At 36.8% G+C, this 20,674-nt stretch overlaps 1 protein-coding gene across 2 annotated transcripts in view; it reads left to right on the forward strand.

Moving 5' to 3' along the window:
* SNX7 (sorting nexin 7) overlaps positions 1 to 20,674 on the forward strand; it is a 115,929-nt gene that overhangs the window by 11,040 nt on the left and 84,215 nt on the right. For both annotated transcript variants that reach the window (XM_072644086.1, XM_072644085.1), the window contains exons 2-4: positions 9,242 to 9,424; positions 14,163 to 14,273; positions 15,539 to 15,703. In XM_072644086.1, coding sequence (XP_072500187.1) covers positions 9,242 to 9,424; positions 14,163 to 14,273; positions 15,539 to 15,703 — 459 coding nt within the window. The remainder of the gene's footprint in view (positions 1 to 9,241; positions 9,425 to 14,162; positions 14,274 to 15,538; positions 15,704 to 20,674) is intronic.

The raw sequence follows: 20,674 nt of genomic DNA on the forward strand, positions 1-20,674 counted from the left end.
TATTGGAATAGTGCAGGTTATGAGGGCCTGAACTAGGGGATAAATGAAGAGAAGGGGGTATACTCTGAAAATATCAAGAACATAGAAGCAGGATTGCGTAACTTATTAGAAAATGAGGTGTTGAGGATGACCCTGTGTTACTGAGAAGATGATGGTACCCTCAATAGTAGTAAGGATAGCTGTCTACATGGTACAGTGGATAGAACCTTGGGCCTGGAGTCAGGAGAACCTGAGTTCAAATCCAGTCTCTGATATTTACCAGCTGTGTGACCTTGGGCAAGTCACTTATGCTGTGTTTGGATCAGCTTCCTTAACTATAAAATGGGGATAATAACTGCACCTACCTCACAGGGTTGTTGCAGAGATCACATAAGATATTTACAAAGCACAGTGCCTGGCACATAGTAGGCACTGTATAAATTCTAGTTATTATTAATTATTAGTACATTATTGGTAGTATTAGAAGAGTTGAAGGGAAAGAAAATTAGACTTGTTTTATATCTATTAAGTTGGAGATGTCTGTGTATGGTATGTACAGTTTGAAGTGTCCAATAGATCATTTCTGTTGTTGGATTGGAATTTAGGATGAAGAACTATGTTGGATCTAAAGATCTGAGGCTCATCTGCGTAGGCATAATTGAATCTTAGGGAACTGATGAAAGAGCATGAAGGGAACTGAGCATGACAAAGTAGTGTCATGAAAATCTAGAGAGGAGAAAGTGATTGACAATATTAAATGCCATAAGTAGGTACAAAAGGATGAAGACTCAGAAGAGCCTATTAGGTTTGGCAATTAAGAGATGACTGATAACTTTGGAGATCACACTTTCATTTAAATGATGAGGCTGGAAGCCAAATGCCTGTGCTGATGGTTTAGAAATGTGTGAGAGGAGAGGAAATGGAGACAGTGAATACCAATGGTTACGTTGTAAAGGATGTGAAGAATATGCTATTTCCTTCCCTTGGAGACCTTATAATGTAGATCATGATAATGTAGCAAATATTCATGTATACATTTTAAGTAAATTCTGTTTGTTGCTAGTTAAATTAGTCAAGGAAAACTTGAAGAATTTCAAGGGTAACTAAAAGTGATTTTTAGAGTGGTGTCCCAACTGCCAAGTCAATCAGAAAGTCTCATATATTTCTAGGAATAGAGTTTGTAGGATTACAAAACAGAACTGAGAGGGACCTTAGAAGCCGTTGAAGCCAATGAAGCCACCTCATTTTACTGAAGGAGAAAGTGAGGCAAAGAGAGGTGAGTGTCTTACCTAGGGGCACACATGGAGTTAAGTGTCTAAGGTTGGATTTGTATCCAGGCCTTTGTAACTACGTCCAGTGCTTTATCCACATAGACTAAATTGCCTTTCAAAAGGAGATAGTCTTCTTTGGTTAACAAAATGACTCCTTCAGGTTGGCATCTGCTGGAGCTCTCCTTAGAGGTAGATGTTTCTCTTCCACTGTATTGGGATGTTGCGTTTTTGGAGATCATATGTTGGAGCAATTCACATTTATTGTTTCAGTAGCCTAATGGCATTCCTGCTGCAAACGTGTACTAGGCTCTGATCCTTCTTATTTGGAGTGGAGGCTTCTGACAAGCATTGCTGGTTACATCTACAGGGATGACTAAAATGTTTTCCGCAGCATATGAATGTAGAGACTATACTTTGGTTTGTGCTTACAGCCTCAATTTGTAGGACTTGCTCCTCTTTGTAGCTGTGTCTCTTTAACCTCACAATTTACCATAATGTATTTTTCCTAAAAGCATGATTCCATTTGTAATTACTGTGTATTGGGTTGGTCTGTTGTTTTTCCTCCTGACCACAGGCATGCCAAATCCTCTCCATTGCTGTTTCAGTGAGACTGGTAACATATCTTCTGCCTGCCCTAATTATTCTCAGTATATCTTATAGCAAACAAATGGGTCATTTAGTTGTTTCCCACCTTCTACACCTGTTGCCTAGGTCCACATGATGGTGTTGTGGGAAGTATGGCTCCAGCACTGGCTGATTGATTCCATTATGGGCCATTGCTGTTGATGATCTTTCTTTGTCATTTATTGGGTGACATTGTTGTAACATGGCAGAGTAAATCCATGTTTTTTGAACTGGGTCTGTCTCAGGCCAGTCCCTTTGTAGTTTAAGTTTGATAATGAGATAAAATGAGATACTTCAAGGATTGTTCAACAGTTAGTAAAAGGAGATTTGCTTAGCCTATCCCAGAAAGGATGTTTATCAAAGACCAGCATGAACACCAAATTAATTCAGCTGAGCACACCTCCTAAACCTGAATTACCCATTATTTTCCACAGTCAAATATCAGAGATGACTCCTGGAGCTGCTTGTGGCTAGTGTGTACTCAGACAACCAGCAGCTTGGTCTTTAATCTCATGAGTCAACCGAGTTTTGAGGACAATTCAAATACCTTTTAAAGAAAAAAATAGCCTGAATTTCATTGGCTCAGGAGCTAGGATATTGCTCCTACTATAGAGTTTCAGCCTTAAAATCACAGAGACTTGGATTTGTGTTCTGCTTCTGATACAGACTTGATGCTGGCCAAGTCAATCTCTCAATGGCCACAGATAATTCTAAATTACAAGTTGTGTCAGTGGAGGAACTTTTCTCATGGAGAATTCCCCACGCTGATAAAAATCATAGATCTAAACCAAAATCAGAAAAGAAAAAAAAAACCTCACCAAACCAGTGATATAAATTTTATCTCATTATTTCCTTCTGAGTCTCCTAGCCACTGGAAAGATTACAAGTTAGCCTTAATTTGGTTTTTGGCTTGATCCTGCCTTGTCAATAGGCTCTTTCTGCCAACCTCCCGGAAGAAATCATGACCTTCTTGGTTTGGGCTTTCTATTTAGCCTGTCAGGATAACTAGGAAATGACAACTTTCAGGTATTTGGAGGGGTGCCCAGTGGAATTTCATAATAATATTTTCAGCTCATCTTTACTTTTTTCAGCCTCAGTCATATAAAAAGATTCAGAATTTTTCTAAGTGTTATTGCATGAATCTTTAAAGATTATAGTCCCTGGCACGCAGTAGCTACTTAATGTCAGCCATCTCATGTATTGAAAAAGAGAAAAAAAAAAAAACAATTCTCCCTCCACCCCACAAAACTATGTCTGTAGACCATCAAATTGCCATATTCTTAGAGAACTTGAAGAATATGCTGATAAGTTCTTCCAGCTTCCTGATTATTACTAATACCCTTGAGTATGACTGTAAGATGCACTGGATAAAATTTGAGTTATTTCTTAGTGCTGCTTTACTCTCCCTAGTGATGAGCATCATTCAATTCTTTTTTTAAGCCCACAAAAATTACCTGAACTTTTGCATGCCACCAGGGAAAAGTGAGAAAGACTGAAATATCATAAAATAATAAAATGGCAGTTGTTTTACCCTTCATTTCGTTGGGAGTGCTTAGACTCAAAGATATCTCTGAGGTATTCCAATCCTGCAGGAAGAAACCGTAGCCCCACTATTCATTAACTCATTGAGGTTATAGCTCTTGTCCTCTTAGTTAAGATATTCCATGCATTGGTTAACACTTGATGTGACCAGTCTTGCTGTCCTAGAAAGGGAATCTTAAAAAAATTTCTCTATGCCTTCAAAATTTACATATTAATTTGTTAAGCACAGAACTTGTGTGTCATATATAATGTGTTTGTATTGTATGGCAGATAGGTACTATATTGTTATTTTCTTGTTCACAAATGAGACCAGCAGAAAAGATACTATCTCTTTTGTTTTATCATATTCTAAAGCTGTATTATAATTTAAAAAGCTTACAGATGATGGTATCTGGTAGGTGAACTGGAAGGACTTTGGTACAAAATGGCATAGTAGCTAGAAGCAGATTTTCTACCTTTTTTTATGAGGAGCAGGGGAAGATGTTTTGGCATTTTGTGGCATTTCCTTAGAATACAATATGCTGAAGAAATACCATTCTAAGCCATCAGGTCTAAGGGGCTTTACTGCTCTGCTTAGTTCTGAGCAGAATACATTTCTTCTTCATTTCCATTTCTTAAGATCCTAATTTCCTTCAGAGCACAGCTTAGACTTGCCCCCCCCCCCCCCCCTCCTTTTCAGATCCTCTCAGTTGTAGTGTTTTTTTTTTTTTTAAACTGGACCTCATACATATTTCATCAGGCTAAGGTGTTCCTGGTAGGGAACTCCCTCTACTAATGTGGGTTGACATCTACTCAGTTAAGCAACTTGGTCTGAGTCATCCAGGGAGTATGTGTCACAGAAGGGGCTCAAATCCAGAGCTTCCTGAAGATGACTTTCTATCTAGTATACCACACTGACTCTCAATCTTTTGCATTACTTTGGGTATAATTTTTATTTCCTTATCTGTATTTTATCTCCTCCTTCCTAAAAAATAAGTTCCTCAAGTGCAGCAACTTTGTCTTTCTTTTCAGTGCCAGCACATGCCTCCCTGTAATAAATGTTTCTTGAATCGAAGGTTGGGGTGAAGTTTCTTGGTACATGTGGATGCATGTAAACATGCGCATTGCACCAGAAGCTCACATCAGGACCATCTACAACATGAGAAATAAAAACGAAACCGATCTTCTCCATTTCTAGAAGTTTATTTTTGTTAATTTACTGCTAGTGCTTAAAGGAGTTCTAAAGAAGGGAGCTGTCAGCTGGAGCAGAGCCTTGGTTGCTCACTGAGCTGATAAGTCCCTGAGGCCCTCCACACCTGGACTTCTCAGGCAGTCCTTTCATTGCTGAAGGAACTTGCCGTCAGCTTGCAGATTATTGTCTCAAGCTCTTTTCTAATGGAAGGGAAACTAGGCCAAGGAAGGCCAAGTGTCTCATCCCCACTTTCACAGCATGTCACAGACAGCCTTTTCCCTAAATCACACTTCCAGCCCTAGTTTGCTCCTGGCCTGCCTCAGCATTGTTATTATTATTGTAATAAGCAGGCAGATTGGAGGGGTTTTTAAACCAAAACACAGCTGGTGAGTCTAATTTTAGACAGATCTAGATGAGTGTCCCTCTTTAACAGGCTTGGTTTCTCAAACTCTTTCCACACATTAAGTTGCTTTTTAGCCAGATGTCTCATGCCTGGTGAGTGTGTTTCTTTCGCATCAGCACTTTCATTGGCATGGTCTTTTCATGCCAGCATTCTAACTTAGCACACTTCTCACAGTGTCTTTCTCTTTGCTAGGAAGAAGCAAAAAGCTGTTTGTGTGCAGATGGTCTATGAGATCCAGTAATAACTTGGATGGTTTGTGTCAAATTGATGAGAAGTTCCTGAGGAGCATACTAGTGAGGGATTAAACTTTCTCCAATGCAGGCTGGAATCCAGGAGTCAAGCCATCATCTTTCCATTCTGCTGCTCTCCTGGGGTATTCACCATTATAAAATGAATACTGTAGAAATAATGCTAATCAGTTAATTATTCTGAAGTGTAGCTGTACTTTTCTTTCATTGCTTAAAATTTTCAAATGCATTTTTGGTAGTAACAGAGTCTAAGCAGAGTCTTTAAAAAACTTCTTTGAAACTGACCAATTCGGTTCTTCTCACAACTCCACGAATGACTATTAAGTGAGGAATCATTTCTGTAGCAGAACTGAGACTCATTTAGCAATGATGACAGTTCACCAAAGATAATGTTTATACCATTAAGGTCCAGTACTGAAAATGGAACTAAATGGTGACATTCTTTGTGGTATAATAGATAAGAGTGCTAGCTAAACTTGGATTTAGGAAGACCCAGATTCAAATCCCAAATCTTACACGTAGTAGCCACATGACCATGACTAAGTCATTTAATTTCTCTTAGCCTCAGTTTCATCATCTGTCAGTTATTCTTTATATTACATAATCTTGGGGAAGCCACAACTTTCCTGGGCTTTTGTTTTGTCATCTGAAAAATAAGTCTGTTTTGCCTCTGAGGTCCTTTCCAGCTCAGTATCTGTGATCCCATATTCTTTTACCTCAGAACTTTATTCCACAGTAAATAAATTTACCATCTGGAAAATTGGCATTGAGGGGTAGCGAACAGTATTAGCATTGGAACAATAACTTTATCCCCTTTATTTCACTTACTCAAATTAGGCTAAAATGTTTATTTTTTTAGACAGTTTTCTTTTGTATATATTATACTACTTGGTTTCATGTAAAAGATAGTTTAGTACAGAGATCTTTTCTCTTGCTTCTTTCAAAATCTAGAAGAGAAAATGCAAAGATTTCTCTGCCTAAAACCATAAAATTTCAGCTAAGGTGTTGACCCTAAAACATGAGAATCCATGCCCCGAGGTTTTCAAAGGTATGGACGGGAGATTTTTCTGGAGATTGGAGATCTTTGTCATCTCTGCTGACTCATCCTACCATTTCCTCAAAAAAAAAAAAAAGATCCAAAAGGTTAGCAAGAGTTCATTTTTAGCTAATGCCCCCCCGCCCCCATCCCAAAGACAATGGTAGACAAAAAAGAATTAACAACAAAATATTTTTGTGCTGTTCATGACATAGTACAAATCTCATAGGAATTGAGATCTTCCTAATCCAATATGAAAAATACCCATTGTCAGGGTTTTGCTCACAACTTTAATGCATATCCTGAATTTGTGACTGCAATTTTATGGTTTGGGTTTTTTTTTAAAGCTGACATGGAAACATTCCTTGCATGCCTTACTAAGCTTGTTATATTCTGTAACTTTGCAAAAATCATGCATACTTTTCCTCCTCCACAAAAGGCTGTGTTTTTAAAAGCTAGAAGAAACTGATTATTAATTTTGAACCCCGTAATTTAACCCAGTAGAATTAAATGTAGGAAGATGAAGTTTGAAAGGCCCCAACTCAAATAGTTAATCAAAACAGACAATTTCAATGCCTGTTTTTCTATGTCTGGTCTATATTTTGGAAGAGATGATAATTTTTCTGGTTTTTTTTTTTTTAATTTTGGAATTTTAAAAAAATGACATTCTAGGAGGGACTTTTAAAGGGAGATTTTTTTCAGTTAAAAATTCAGTAAACTTTTATAAGTGTGATTATGATTTTTTTTTCAATCGAAAAATTCAGTAGAGATTTTTAGGTGTTTACTGTATGCCAGCACTGGCCTCAAGTTGCTTAGAATCAAATTTGGAGATATCTATCCCTGAGGGGTTTTCAAGGTCCTAGAGCATAGGATCATATTTCAAAACTTAGAGCTCACCTTAGAGGCCATTTAAGGCCAGCTCTCTAATTTGTGGGTGAAAAACAGGCCTAGTGAAATTAAATTACTTTCCTAAAGTCACACAGTAATAAGACAGGGACCTGCAATTATGGTACATAGAAAAGAGTTCTATACTTAAAGAGTCAAAAGAGCTGGACTTAAATATCTATTCTACCAATTTGTACTTGTGTGACCTTGAACAAGTCATTTGTCTTCCTATAAATGGCTTGAGTTTCCTTATCTGATGAGGGGGTTTGACTAAATGATTTCTAAGGTCTTATCCTATGCTAAATCCTTGACTTTGGGACCATAGGAATAAGCTGAATTTGTATTTCTTAAGAGACAGTCAGAGGGACCTAAAAGACAGAATCCTGTTAGGTGCTGTTGTAGCTTTAATTTCTCTTCCTATTAATCTATTTGACATTGTTTAAATGTAGAATTATTTAATTTAGATCTTTTGCCTTCAGGACCAAATATATTGTTCAAGTCTTCTCCTACCATTTCCTTACCCACATTAGTTATTTCCCCCCATGCCTTCTTTGGTCATGCCACTTTAGTGACCTAGAATATCCAGCTTTCTTTCTGATCTATCCAAGTCCTGACCAGTCTGAAGTGACCTAGCCCTCCTGGAAAAACCTAAAATCATTTTTATCTTCAATTCAATCAGGGATGGATCACATACTACCCTCCTGATGTCTTATCTATTGCTATCTTTAACTGCTGTTTGCATCTCCCATGTTTATTTATCTTTTTATTTCCTATATGTTTTCTCTCTTCACCTAATTTCTAAGATTCTCTAGGGCAGGGGCTGACTGACTTATTCTTTGTTTTATTTTGTCTTGATATCTAAACACCTCTGTTCTTGTTAATTCATTCCTTTGATGCAATTTACAGGAAAAACTAAAACCAAACTATTACTTGGACCTTTTTGATTTAATAAGTATATTTCATTTGTTGATCATCTGTAGTAAGGAAAACAAAAAGAAAATAATAAATTCAGCCTTGGAAAGAATTGGAAAGGAATTTAGAGTTCAGTATGGCTGAGTATCCAAGTTTTTCAGTATTGGACCACATGATATATATCTTATGTATTATATATATCTTAGATGACTGAAGTTAATTATGTAATTAACTCCATTTGCCTCGTATTATATTTATTAGTTGATGTAAATCTTCTAGCCTTGATCAAACAGCTGTCAGTTTCATGGTGGTAATAGTTCAGAGAAAAATAACTTAGAGAAAAATAGTTAGAGAAAATTAGAGAAAAATGACTTTTGCTCAAAATTTCACCCTGAGGTCAGACAGACTTCATGTTAACCTACAAACAGGACTCACTTTGGGCATCCAGGTCCTAGTTTAAGCCTGTCTTTTTAAAAAAGAGGAAACTGCACCCTTCCTTGCTCCCACCCTTCCCACGCTGTGCCTGGACCAAAGTCAGGCAAGTATTGTCAGATCTGCTCAACTCTTTATAGCCTAGTGTTCTCTCCCTGGAACCACAATCTTTATAAGTAGCTTAATATATTGTGTTCATTGTTCATTGTGATATATCTACTCTTTGATTTGGAGCTGATTATTAAGCCAGGGTTTTAAATTCGTCTTCTCATGTATTAGCTATCTATACTACATTTCATCACCCTGGGTAGGGATGGGAGGGAGAGGAACCTGGGACGTTGAGGGCACATGTGATCCTCTAGGTCCTCAAGTTTAGCCCTTTGACTGAGTCCAAACTTCACAGAACAGATTTGATAGGGCCTGGAAGCTGCAGATTCCCACCCCTGCTGTAGGCAGTCTAAAGAAACATGCCATTGGTAACAAGGGGATACCAGGTGAGAGACTGTGGCTAGGTCAGCATACATCATTACCACTACTGGATGTGACTCAATAATAATTTCCTATTGGTCTTCATCTTTGTATAAAGAAGATAGCACTACTTTGCAGTTTGTAGAAATTGCTACAATTTATTATCTTAATACATGCGTCATTTTACATTAACGTAGTTGGTGTTTAGGAGTCACAGAAATAGAAGAATTTTCCATGGGTAATCCTGTCTTCCAATGTTTTCTTCCTTAGGATGCCTCACTGATGGACATGAACTCTTTCAGTCCTTTGATGCCAACATCCCCTTTATCCATGATAAACCAATACAAGTTTGAAGATGAGCCAGACTCAAAGGACCTTTTCATTACAGTTGACGATCCCGAAAGCCACATTACTACAATTGAAACTTTCATCACCTACAGAGTTACAACTAAGGTAACCCTTTCGTGAGCTCTCTTTTTCTTCCATCCAAAGTGTTTTCTTTGAAAATTTAGCAGTACTTCCACTTGATTTTACACTTGGCATTTTGGAATTTTGGCAGGATTTAGCACTGAATTGCTCATCACTGTCTTGAGCATTTTGTGCGATTCGGATTTTCTCTTCTGTCCGCCAGCTGCTTCCTAAGAATTTGGTTAAATTCAGATACACTATTGAAGCTCCAGTACAAAGCAGTTGTGCCCAGTCTCTGATGACTAGTATGTAATTGTTGTTTTTTTCTTTCACTTTATAACATTATAAAAACACCCTTCATGGAGAAAATGGCTTTAGTGTTCTGGGACAAAATATTGCACAGCTATGTGTTTAGGATTTATCAAGTTCATGTACTATTATATATTCTGAAGCACTTTTGAAGATTTGACTGGTCCTTACAAAGTAGTTGGTAATGCCACCATTTTATAGGCATAGAAATTGAATGGTATGGAAAGTTTATCTGAATTGCCCAAGTTAAGAGATGGGAACAGAGCTTACTTTTGACTTCCTTGGGCAAAGTTCTTTCCAGAAAATAAAGTAAAAAAAGTTCACAGCATCCATACACACATGCGCATACATATACACACATACTTACATGTATGCATATACACACACACATACACATTCATGTATACATACTTACACATATATAGTTGTCTCATTGCCCCCTTCCCCTCCTGCTAGTGTCTTTCAGTGTATTTGGTTTTTATCTACATAGTTGTTTGTGTATTGTCTCCCTCATTAGAAAGTGAGTTCCTTGAGGGCAGGGTCTAATTTTTTTTTTTACCTTGTTTATATCTGCAGCATGTAGCGCAGTGCCCAGCCCTTAGTAAGAACTTGATGAGTGCTTTGTGATTGTTGATTTATTTCAGTATCTTTAAATCTGTGCTGCTGTTATTCATGGTGTCCCTGTCTTTCTTTTTCCTTCTCTGACTTTGACTTTAACTCGACAAAAATCACAGGTGTCCTAAACAAGATTTAAGTTTGGATATATTTTTCATCATTTTAGCTACAGGGAGAGGAAATTTTTAATCACAACTGCTCTCAAAGATATTTTACCAAATTGTAGAGGTGCTAAAGTCTGTGTTGTTGCTTGCAGTGCCTAGACCGAGGAAGTTATTGACCCTTAAAGTAGGCAGCTAGATGGCACAGCAGATACAGTGCCAGCCCAGGAGTCAGGAAGACATAAGTTCGAATCTGGCCTTAGACACTTACTAGCTGTATGACCCTGGGCAAGACACTCAAGTCCATTTGCCTCAGTTTTCTCATCTGTAAAATGACAAACCACTCCATTATCTGCCAAGAAAATACCACATGGGATCATAAAGATTTGAACATGACTGAAATGATTGAACAGCAAAAGTAGTAAGACCAAGTGCTTTTTAGAATACTGAATATATCCCATCTAGGCGATGATTGACCTGACCTGCGGAGATCTTTTCAAGTACACATATAGGGGCATAAAGAATTAACAAATGTACTGGTGCCCCAGTGGCTTGGGGAAAGGGCACCTTTTCCCCTTAAGAGATTCCATATCAGAGATCATGTGGAATGAATTTAGTCTTGGGGGATCCTGACCTGAAACAGGGGAGTCAGGCTCTTCTTGCTCTCAGAAGCTCATTATACTACAATCTCTTAAAGCCAGATTTTGATTCCCCCAAAAGGAATAATAGGGTCACTCTACTGAAGTACTCAGTGTACAAAGTAGGTCAGGTAGAAAACATCTGTTTTCTCTACCACAAAAGAAATGCTTAAATCACAAAGGACTCATGAGTGCGTATTGACCATTAAAGCATGGTACAGCGACCCTGTTGTATTCCTATTGTACTCTCAGGGGTTAGGATGATACTTAAGACATGAAACATTTCTTGGCACTGCTGAACATGGATTTCAGCTTCACTATGGTTAGTGAACCATATTGTTAGTCCATGAAATTTATTCAAAGTCTTTATCATCTTGAAAGTCAGAGCATGGATTGGGTTTATTATTGTGATAGTGGTCTTTGCCTCCAGAAGTTGTTGTGGGGGCCAGCCCCTGCTTGGCAACTAGCATCCAGATTATTTATTTTTAATAAGGTTTTTGAATTCTAAATTTCTTTTCCCTTCGCTCCTCTTTCTCCTCCCAAAGGTGGTATGCATCCTGATATAAGCTATACATGTACAGTCATATTAAACATTTCCACATTGGTTGTGTTGTGAAAGAGTAATCAGAACAAAAGGGAAAAACCATGAGAAAGAAAAAGAAAATAGTATGTTTCAATCTTCATTCAGACTCCATAGTTCTTTATCTGCTTGTGGATAGCACTGGGAATATGCATTTGTTAAGTACCTACTATTTTCCAAGCACTGTGCTGTGGTTTCCAAATATTACCTAATTTGATCCTAGGATCTCTTAATTTCATAAATTTTTTAGAAATAATCATCTCAAGTTCCCTTTTTGGTCACCCGTGATCTCAGAAAAAAGAAACTCATAACGTTACTGCCAAAGTTATATATACCATTTTTAGGATCACGATTTGGTCTCCTGTGCTCCTGGAAAGAGACACAAAGCAGACAGGGCAGCCAGAGACTTAATGTCTTGATATTTAGTCTCAAGTTTGCATAGGCTAATAGTGTGCCTGAAGAGTCCAAGCTCCTGATAGATTAAAAAATAAGAAGGAGAAGGGAGTTGTTTTTTAATTTTAAGATTGAACTATTTTGTTGTTGTTGAGTTGTTTTTCAATCCTGTCTGATTCTTCAGGGCCCCATTTTCTTGGCAAAGATAACTGGTATGGCTTATCATTTCCTGAGGAAATGGAGGCAAACAGGGTTAAGTGACTTGCCTCGGGTCACACAGCTAGGAAGTAGCTGAGGCCAGATCTGAATTCAGGAAAATGAGATTTCCTATCTCCAGACCTGGTATTCCATTTACAATACTACTTCACTGCCCTTTTGAACTATATTTTAAAATAAAAATCTACTTCAATTTAAAAGCAATTTATTAAATGATTACTTTGTGTAATTCACTGAACTAAGTTTTAGGGAAGATATATAACCCTTGACCTCAAAACAGCATAAAACCAATAGAGGATATGAGAGCTACACAAATACTATAATATTATGTGGAATGAAATCAGCATGTAAGAGAAATATGAGCATGGTTCTTTGAGATCAAGTATAAAATTAAGAATACATAAAGCTAAAAGAATTATTCTTATATTGTCTGTTTTTGTAGGTCTTGAAATTAGATAATTTTAATTTCCATTTCCAGGGTTGGCAATTGTGGGAGAAGTACAGAACACAACCAGCATACATGTTATTAGATTACTTAACAGTGTTGCATATATGTAATTTCTTATTTTTTAGTACTTGATCAATACTATGTTTATTCAACAGTGAAAGTTATGCAACATTTTCTAAAGATTATGTTTTTGAAATTGGGAGATCACATTGTTCCCTTTTCATGCATTGCAAAGGAAATATCTTGACAGTGTGTATTATTTGAAGCAGTCATTTTCCAAAGAGTAACCTGTTGGCATGAATAGCTCTCTGATCCTCACTTTATGACAATTAATTCTGCATTTTATAACTTGTAGCAAATTGTAGACTTAATCAGTATATGTGATAGACATTTCCAATGTGTAAAACGTACATGCTAAATTGTTTTTAAGGAATTTAACAATGTTTCATCCCACCATTACTCCTACAGAAAAAAATCTCAACAATGACTTTACTGTCATAAAATCTTTTCCCCCAGATTTCAGTACAATTAGAGGGAGGAAATACTACCTACAGAACTTTTTCAAAAAGACTACTCTGTGTGTGTGTGTGTGTGTGTGTGTGTGTGTGTGTGTGTGAGTGAGAGAGAGAGAAAGAGAGAGAGAGCACTAGCAAACTCTTGGGAGGCAAGATAAATACTATTCTCATTTTTTTAATTAGAGAATTTTTGTTTTTATTTGATTTGGGACCATCTCAGTTTTTATTATCTTGCCAGTCACTCTAAATTGACACTTCCTTCTTTGTGAAAATATTTGCCTTAATGTCTTTAATTTCTGCTGCATGAGACAAATTCATATCTCAGGAAAATACCCTGGAAACAGCAGTGAATTTTTCTTTGTGAGTCAAATAATATTTTAGTAGAATTCAATGCTGGTTGGACCACTATGCAAGAAATCAGAGCTTTCACATAATATCAGCACATTGTAGGAAAGGGAGTCATTTGAGCAAATTCCTGGGAAGTGTTTCTTTGCAATTAAGGTCAGAGTCTTCATGAGACTACAATAAAAAGGAAAACAAAGAAGATGGTCCTCCAATTTTGATTTTTAATTAGTTGGTGAAAAGCAGTAATTTTAGACATTATATTCAGAGCATACGTATATGTTAGAAGGAAAAACATGCCCAGTATAATGATTTTATAAAATTTTATGGTTGGCAGATGGCTGTTTAAAACAGTTTTTTTCAGCTTTGATTTTTCAAAGCTAAAGGAATTTTAGCTGGATGCTTGCTTTTTCTCAGGAAGGACATCAGATTTGCTTTGTTTCATCTGCTATGTGAGCAGATACTTCACTGTATGAAAATAATATACAAGCTGACAAACATGAAATAATTTGTATTTGTTCATTTCCTCTCCAGATTCAGATTTATTCCAGATTTATTATTTATTTAAAAGATAAACAAATGCCATCCATCTTGAGTTACTTATTCTGTCTTTTTTTTTTCTTTAGACATCTCGGGGTGAGTTTGATTCTAGTGAATTTGAAGTTCGAAGACGTTACCAAGATTTCCTTTGGTTAAAGGGAAAACTTGAAGAAGCACATCCCACCCTCATTATTCCTGTAAGCTTATTAGGTTTTTAGATTGCAGCAACTAGTTTTTCCTTGCAAATATTTTGTGAATGAGAGATAACATAGAATAATATAGTGGTATCAAACTAAAATACAGAAACAGGATCCCTACATGCTACATAGTGACTTAGAAAACTAGAAATTAACATTACCTAAGTTGTATCATATTTTTATATATTTTGTTAAATCCTTCCCAATTTTATTTGAATCTGATTCCCTCAGGCCATGAGTTTGATACCTCTGGTGTAGTAGATAGAGGCTTGGCCATGGAATTCAGACTGTCTTTAAGCCCTGCCTCTGATACATATGTACTGGGTAATGCTGTGAAGTCATTTGAGCTACCAGTGATCCTGGCAACTCTTTAGGACTATAGGTTACAGACAGGTTGCCAATCTGCATTGATTGAAGAATTTTGCACAGTGGGAATTACCCATGTGGATGAATTCACAGTTTCCAAACCCATCGTCCACACACTAAAACAAAGCAAAAAAACCTTTATTATTTTGAAAACCTCATTTCAGTCCTTGAAAATTAGCTCGATTGTATTTTGAGATGGCTTTTGCCTTTTAAAAAACAAACAAACAAACAATCAAGACTCCCTTGGAATACTGTTGTGTTTTTTTAACATTATACTCATCCTGTGTTACTACTTTCTACTTCAAACTGTATCATTAAATCATTTTTTAAAGATCTTTTTTCTATAGACAGCTGTATCATCAGACTTTTCGGATCGTTCTGGTTTCAATCCTGGGTCTTCTACTTCAGTCAGTCATTAAACATTTACTTAACACCTACTATATGTCAGGATCCAGGGATAAAAATATAAATATACACTGCATGATTGTAAGAAGGTTAGTTAGGATAATAGAATCATAGCTTTAGAAATGGAAAAGTACTTAGAGACCATCTAGTCCAACTCTCATTTTATGGATGAGGAAACTGAGGCACAAGAGAAGTTAAGTAATTTACTCAGGGTCATTTAACTAAGTGTCAGAGGTAATATTTGAACCCAGGTTTTCCTGACTCAAAATCCAGTACTTTATCCATTTGACCATATGACCTCATTACACTATTTAACCTCTCTGGACCTCTTCATTTTCTACAGAATGAGGAGATTACGAGAAGGATTCTAAAGCCACTTATAATTGTATGGTTGTACAAAGTTAAGATTTGATAACTTAAAACTGCACTGAGACTTTTGGAACACCCTCAGCTACCTACTTGAGATAATGCCTTGTTATGCTTTGTTTCCCTAGCCTTTGCCAGAAAAATTCATAATGAAAGGCATGGTAGAACGGTTTAACGATGACTTCATTGAGACTCGAAGAAAGGCACTGCATAGATTCTTAAATCGAATTGCTGATCACCCAACTTTAACTTTTAACGAAGACTTCAAAGTGTTTCTTACTGCACAAGCCTGGGTAAAAATCTTTGATTTTCAGCTCTGTTATTCTTATGCATTTCAGTGCTGTATTGGCTTTGTTTTTACTATTTATACCAATTTCTTTTTCAGGGAGCATTGTTCTCTATTGAATGAATGAAGATGAAGTTTTTATTTTTAACATAGGGAAATGGCCTTTAGACAGGAGCCTGTATTATTTCTAAAAGTACCAAAAAACCTTAAGGGTTTTGTTTTATTTGTAACCATGTATCTCCTCCCACATACAGTCCTCTTTTTCTCTTTGAAGATGATTTTAAAAAATTCAAGTTCTTCACCTGTGTTGAATAAATATTCAGGGCTTTAAAAAAAAATCTTCTCTTGTCATCTTTGAGAATCAGAATTGATGATATGTATCAGTTCTCCTGGACTCCTTATATCTTTTTGAAAGACATCAGAAAGACCACCAAAGGATACTTCCTCTACTAGGGTACTGCCTACAGTTTTCAATTCTTGGACATTCAGGCTTAATTAGATGGCCTCAGGCACATCTTAGCTGTGTGACCTTGGGCATGTCATTTACCCTTTGAAATCCTCAGTTTCTTCATCTGTGAAATTAAGTTAATAATTGGATTACCTCTCACAGGATTGAAGGTGTTCTTAAGTTCTATAAGAGTAAATTATTATTTTTTTTTATAACAGAGTAGTTTTCCTTTGCTGTATTTTTGTTATTAATTTTATATCAACAGATGAGTTATTTAAAGGATTATGTCCTTTATTTCTTGACATTGAGGTTTTATATATCCTCATGCATGTTCCTGGTTGGGCCAATCTATTAAAAACCAAATAGTCTTGATATCTGGATGACTTTTATTGTGTTTTTGAGGTGATATCATAGCCTAACCCCAGGTCTATATAGAAATTGTCTAAGACACAGTTACTGAAGAAACTGGCCAGTAGTCATATATGCTGCCTAAAACGATGAGCAGTAGTAATGCGAACAAATTATTCTTAAGCACTAATAGATGAATGTATTGTCTGGTTAAGGAGTACTTCTGTCATTAAAATCATAATATCACAGATGTAAAATGAGAAGGCACTTTAGAAGTCATCCAGTTCAACCCTTATCATTTGAAAAAAATCTCTTCTTTTTTTATTATGAACATTTCTCAACATATCCTTCTAACCCCTTTGGGGATCCATACTTTAGAGGAAACAGTTTAGTAAATGTAACACTGCAGCTAATCCAACTATTATGTGAAAAATTACACACCCATGATACCCCAACTACCCCACCTTCCTTATAGGAGCTTGGTCATTTTAATTCATAGCCTTAATTTTCATTTGTTTTGTTTCCATTTGCATTGCTGTGATCATTGTATATATTCTTTTTTTTCCTGGTTCTGCATACTTTACTCTGTATCTGTTCACATAACTCTTCCTATGCTTCTCTGTGTTCATCATATTTATTATTTCTTACATCATAGTAATATTCCTATTACACTCATGGACAACAGCTTATTTAACCATTTCCTAATTAATAGACATCTACTTTGTTTCCAGTTCTTTGCTGCTACAAAAAAATATACCACAATTTCTTTCTTTGACCTTCTTAAGGGGTATATGCCTAGCTAGCATCCTTCTAAATTGCTTTACAGAATGATTGGGCCAGTACAGAGCTCCACAAATTGTGCATTAGCATTTCTACAGCTTCTTAGTTTATCTGTATTTCTGCAACTCACTCCAGCACTGACTTCCCATTTTATTGTCTTTGCCTACTTTTGACTGGTCAGTTGAAATCTCCGTCATTTCAATTACATTCTTAATATTGGTAATTTGGAGTATTCTTTCATAGGGTAATCAGTAGTTTGCAATTCTTTTTACCAGTCCTCTATTCAAATCCTTTGTTCACTTTTCTATTAAGGTAAAGCCTTTGAACTTCTATGTTTGTGTTAGTTCCCTGTTTCTTGGATGTAAGACTTTTATCAATTCTTCTTTTATATGAGAGGAAATAGTTTCACAGAGAATTGAGGTGACTTGCTTAAGGTTGCTTAGATAGCTAATAGATGACTGGGGCTCGATTCAAACCCTAGGCCTGTTCTCCCAGTATTTTCTTTAATATAGGTAATAAAAGAAAATCTTTTATATATTACAATTATATAATTATATATTATAACTTCTGTTTGAAAAATGGCAAAACAAAGGCTCAGAGAGATCATGATTTTCCCACGGTCACATTGCTATTAAGTGCAAACCTAGGACATCTTCACCTCAAGTATAACAAACTAGACATTTTTTTTTCATACTGCCTTTGAGGAACCCAGTATTTGATGCTTCTATGGCCTCTTCTCAGAGACTTCTGAGAAAATAATTTAGACACTACTAATGAGTTTGGGGGGCAGCTGGGTAGCTCAGTGGTTGGAGCACTGGGCCTGGAATCAGGAAGACCTGAATTCAAATTTGGCTTCAGACACTTAGTAGCTGTGAGACCTTCAGCAAGTCACTTAACCCTGTTTGTCTCAGTTTCCTCATCAGTAAAACGAGCTGGAGAAGGAAGTGGCAAACTACTTTGCCAAGATAACCCCAAAGGAGGTCACAAAGAGTTGAACATGCCTGGCATGACAAAATAACAAAAATGAGTTGGTGGTTCCCATCTTATCTTTCCAGGATAGCTAAGTAGTTCTTGTTCTCCCATTAAAGATGAAGAACTCTGAGCTCAAACTAGATGTACTACCCTATAAGGCTGCTAGCACAGAGATTCACAGGAAAACAATGATTCATAATTTTGAAAGTGACATGAAGACATTGTAGGGGTTCGAAAGAAGACTGGTGGTAAAATATTGTGCTAATAAAACCAAGGTCATGAATTTGATCCTTATCTTGGTCAGTTCTACTCCATTCCATGGCCAGGGATTGTATTCCTGACTCTTTGCTAGTCACCTAGCAATGTTTGCCACATCATGGTTTTCCTATAGTTCAAGGCCCTTAGATTATCTCTCCTTGATCTGTTTTCCAGGTCAGTTGGTTTTTTACTCTGCATGCCTTCATTTCCTTCTGCTTCCTCCCATGCCTTCCCCCAATCTTTTGGTTTTTGTCTTCTATTTAATATTTCTTCTATTTGGCCCATTCTGTTTTTCAATTCTGGGGTCTGGTTTACCACTGTCTGTTCTAAACTCTTGGTTTTCCATGGCCTCTTTCTTAGCTGGCTGTTCGATTTTGTATCTCATATTTCATTTTTTCCCCAGTTACTCTGGTAGTCCTTGGGGTTAGGACATTCTTTTCTCTGCTTGTACTGGTTGTGGAGTTATTTTTTCATTATGTTTGGAATTTTCTTCTTTTGGTTTACTCATATCTCTAGCCACATTTTCCAGACTGGGGACTTATGTTTGATTCAAATTCCTTTCCTGTGCTTCTGCAGTGTATGTAAAGCTTGCTAGATCCTGAGTTTGTTGCCTAAAATTAGGCTCTGTCTTCTGTAGGGATTGTCTAGCCTTGCCACCTACTCCGGGCCTGGGTTGCTGGAATGCTGATCTGGCCTTGAGTCTTTCTACAGATGGGACTCTGGCACTGCCTATGCTGAGGCCTGCTCTGGCAACAGAATCAGACTGTTTCACATTTGGCCTTCCAACAACCCTAGATTCTCACTGTTCCATGCTTCTGCAGGATTCTGGAATTTTTTTTTTTTGTGCATCCTTCATTAATTACCGTTCTTTCTAATGCACTTTTATAACTTCACTGGGGATATTTGTGAGGGAATCTGCTTTATTATATCAACTATTTTGTGTGTACTAGAGAAGGCAAAATAATGTTAAAGACATCCATAAAATAGTAATAGAAAAAGCACAAGTAATTTGATGGTGGGTTCTAAAGTGATTTCTACAGGTAGAGAAGGGGGCTACTTGGCTAGACATAACTTTATTTTAAAAAGATGGAGAGTTTTAATAGATTGCAAGTTCAGTATAAGTTAGCAGTATGACACGGCAACCCCAGAAGTAGTAATCGGTAAAAGAGATATTTGGTGCTGTTACTGCTCAGTTGTTTCAGTTGTGTCCAACTCTTGGTGACTCAATTTGGGGTTTTTCTTGGCAAAGGTACAGGAGTGGTTTACCATCTCCTTCTCCAGCTCATTTGACAGATGAAGAAACTGAGGGAAACAGGGTTAAATGACTTGCCTAAGGTCACACAGCTCTTAAGTATCTGAGGCTGGATTTGAACTCATGAGATATCTTCTTGATTCCAAGTCCAGTGCTCTACATCACCTAGCTGCCATGGTGTCCATAATTGGGAGGAAGGTGAGAGTCTCCCTTGTGCAATCTTTTCATCAGAACACTCAAGAGTATTTGATTCTAGCCACCATATTTTAGGAAATATAGTTCAGAGAATAGCCACCAGGATGGCTAAAGTCATTGAGATCATGATCTGTAAGGATTGTTTGATGTAACTGGATTAGGTTGAAGAGAAGAAAATGTAGAAAGGATGAGATAGTTATCTTCAAGATTCTGAAAGGCTCTCATTTGGGAGAAGAAAAGATTAGAATTATTCTGCTTGCTCCCAGAGACCACACTATGGGCAATGGATAGAAGTTGCAGAGACATGACTTTCTGACTTAAAATGTCAATAATTACTTTTTTGAAATTAAAGTTGCCCCAAAATGAAATAGAAATGGGCTTCCTTGAACAGTGGTGGATGGAAGCAGGCTTTAATCAAGGACTCTGCTGCCATTTATTGTAAAGATTTTTAGAGGGCATTCCTACACAGGCATTGGTTAAATTAAATGACTGCAGAGGTCTCTTGCACCTTGGAAATTTTGACTATGAAAGGAAGCTGCCATGGATCGAGTCAGCTATTTCTAATACATAGATAAAAGAAAGGATAAGTGCAGTTTAAGGAATTGTGGGGAAAAAAGCCCCTAATTATGATTTACCTTTCCTTTCTCTTTTCTATTTAGTTTTAAGGCAATGTCTAAAGTTGTCTGTCATCCATAGATGATACAGTTAGTATCCCTATTTTCAGA

The sequence above is a fragment of the Notamacropus eugenii genome, chromosome 2, assembly GCF_028372415.1.
Source record: "Notamacropus eugenii isolate mMacEug1 chromosome 2, mMacEug1.pri_v2, whole genome shotgun sequence".
NCBI lineage: Eukaryota > Metazoa > Chordata > Mammalia > Diprotodontia > Macropodidae > Notamacropus > Notamacropus eugenii.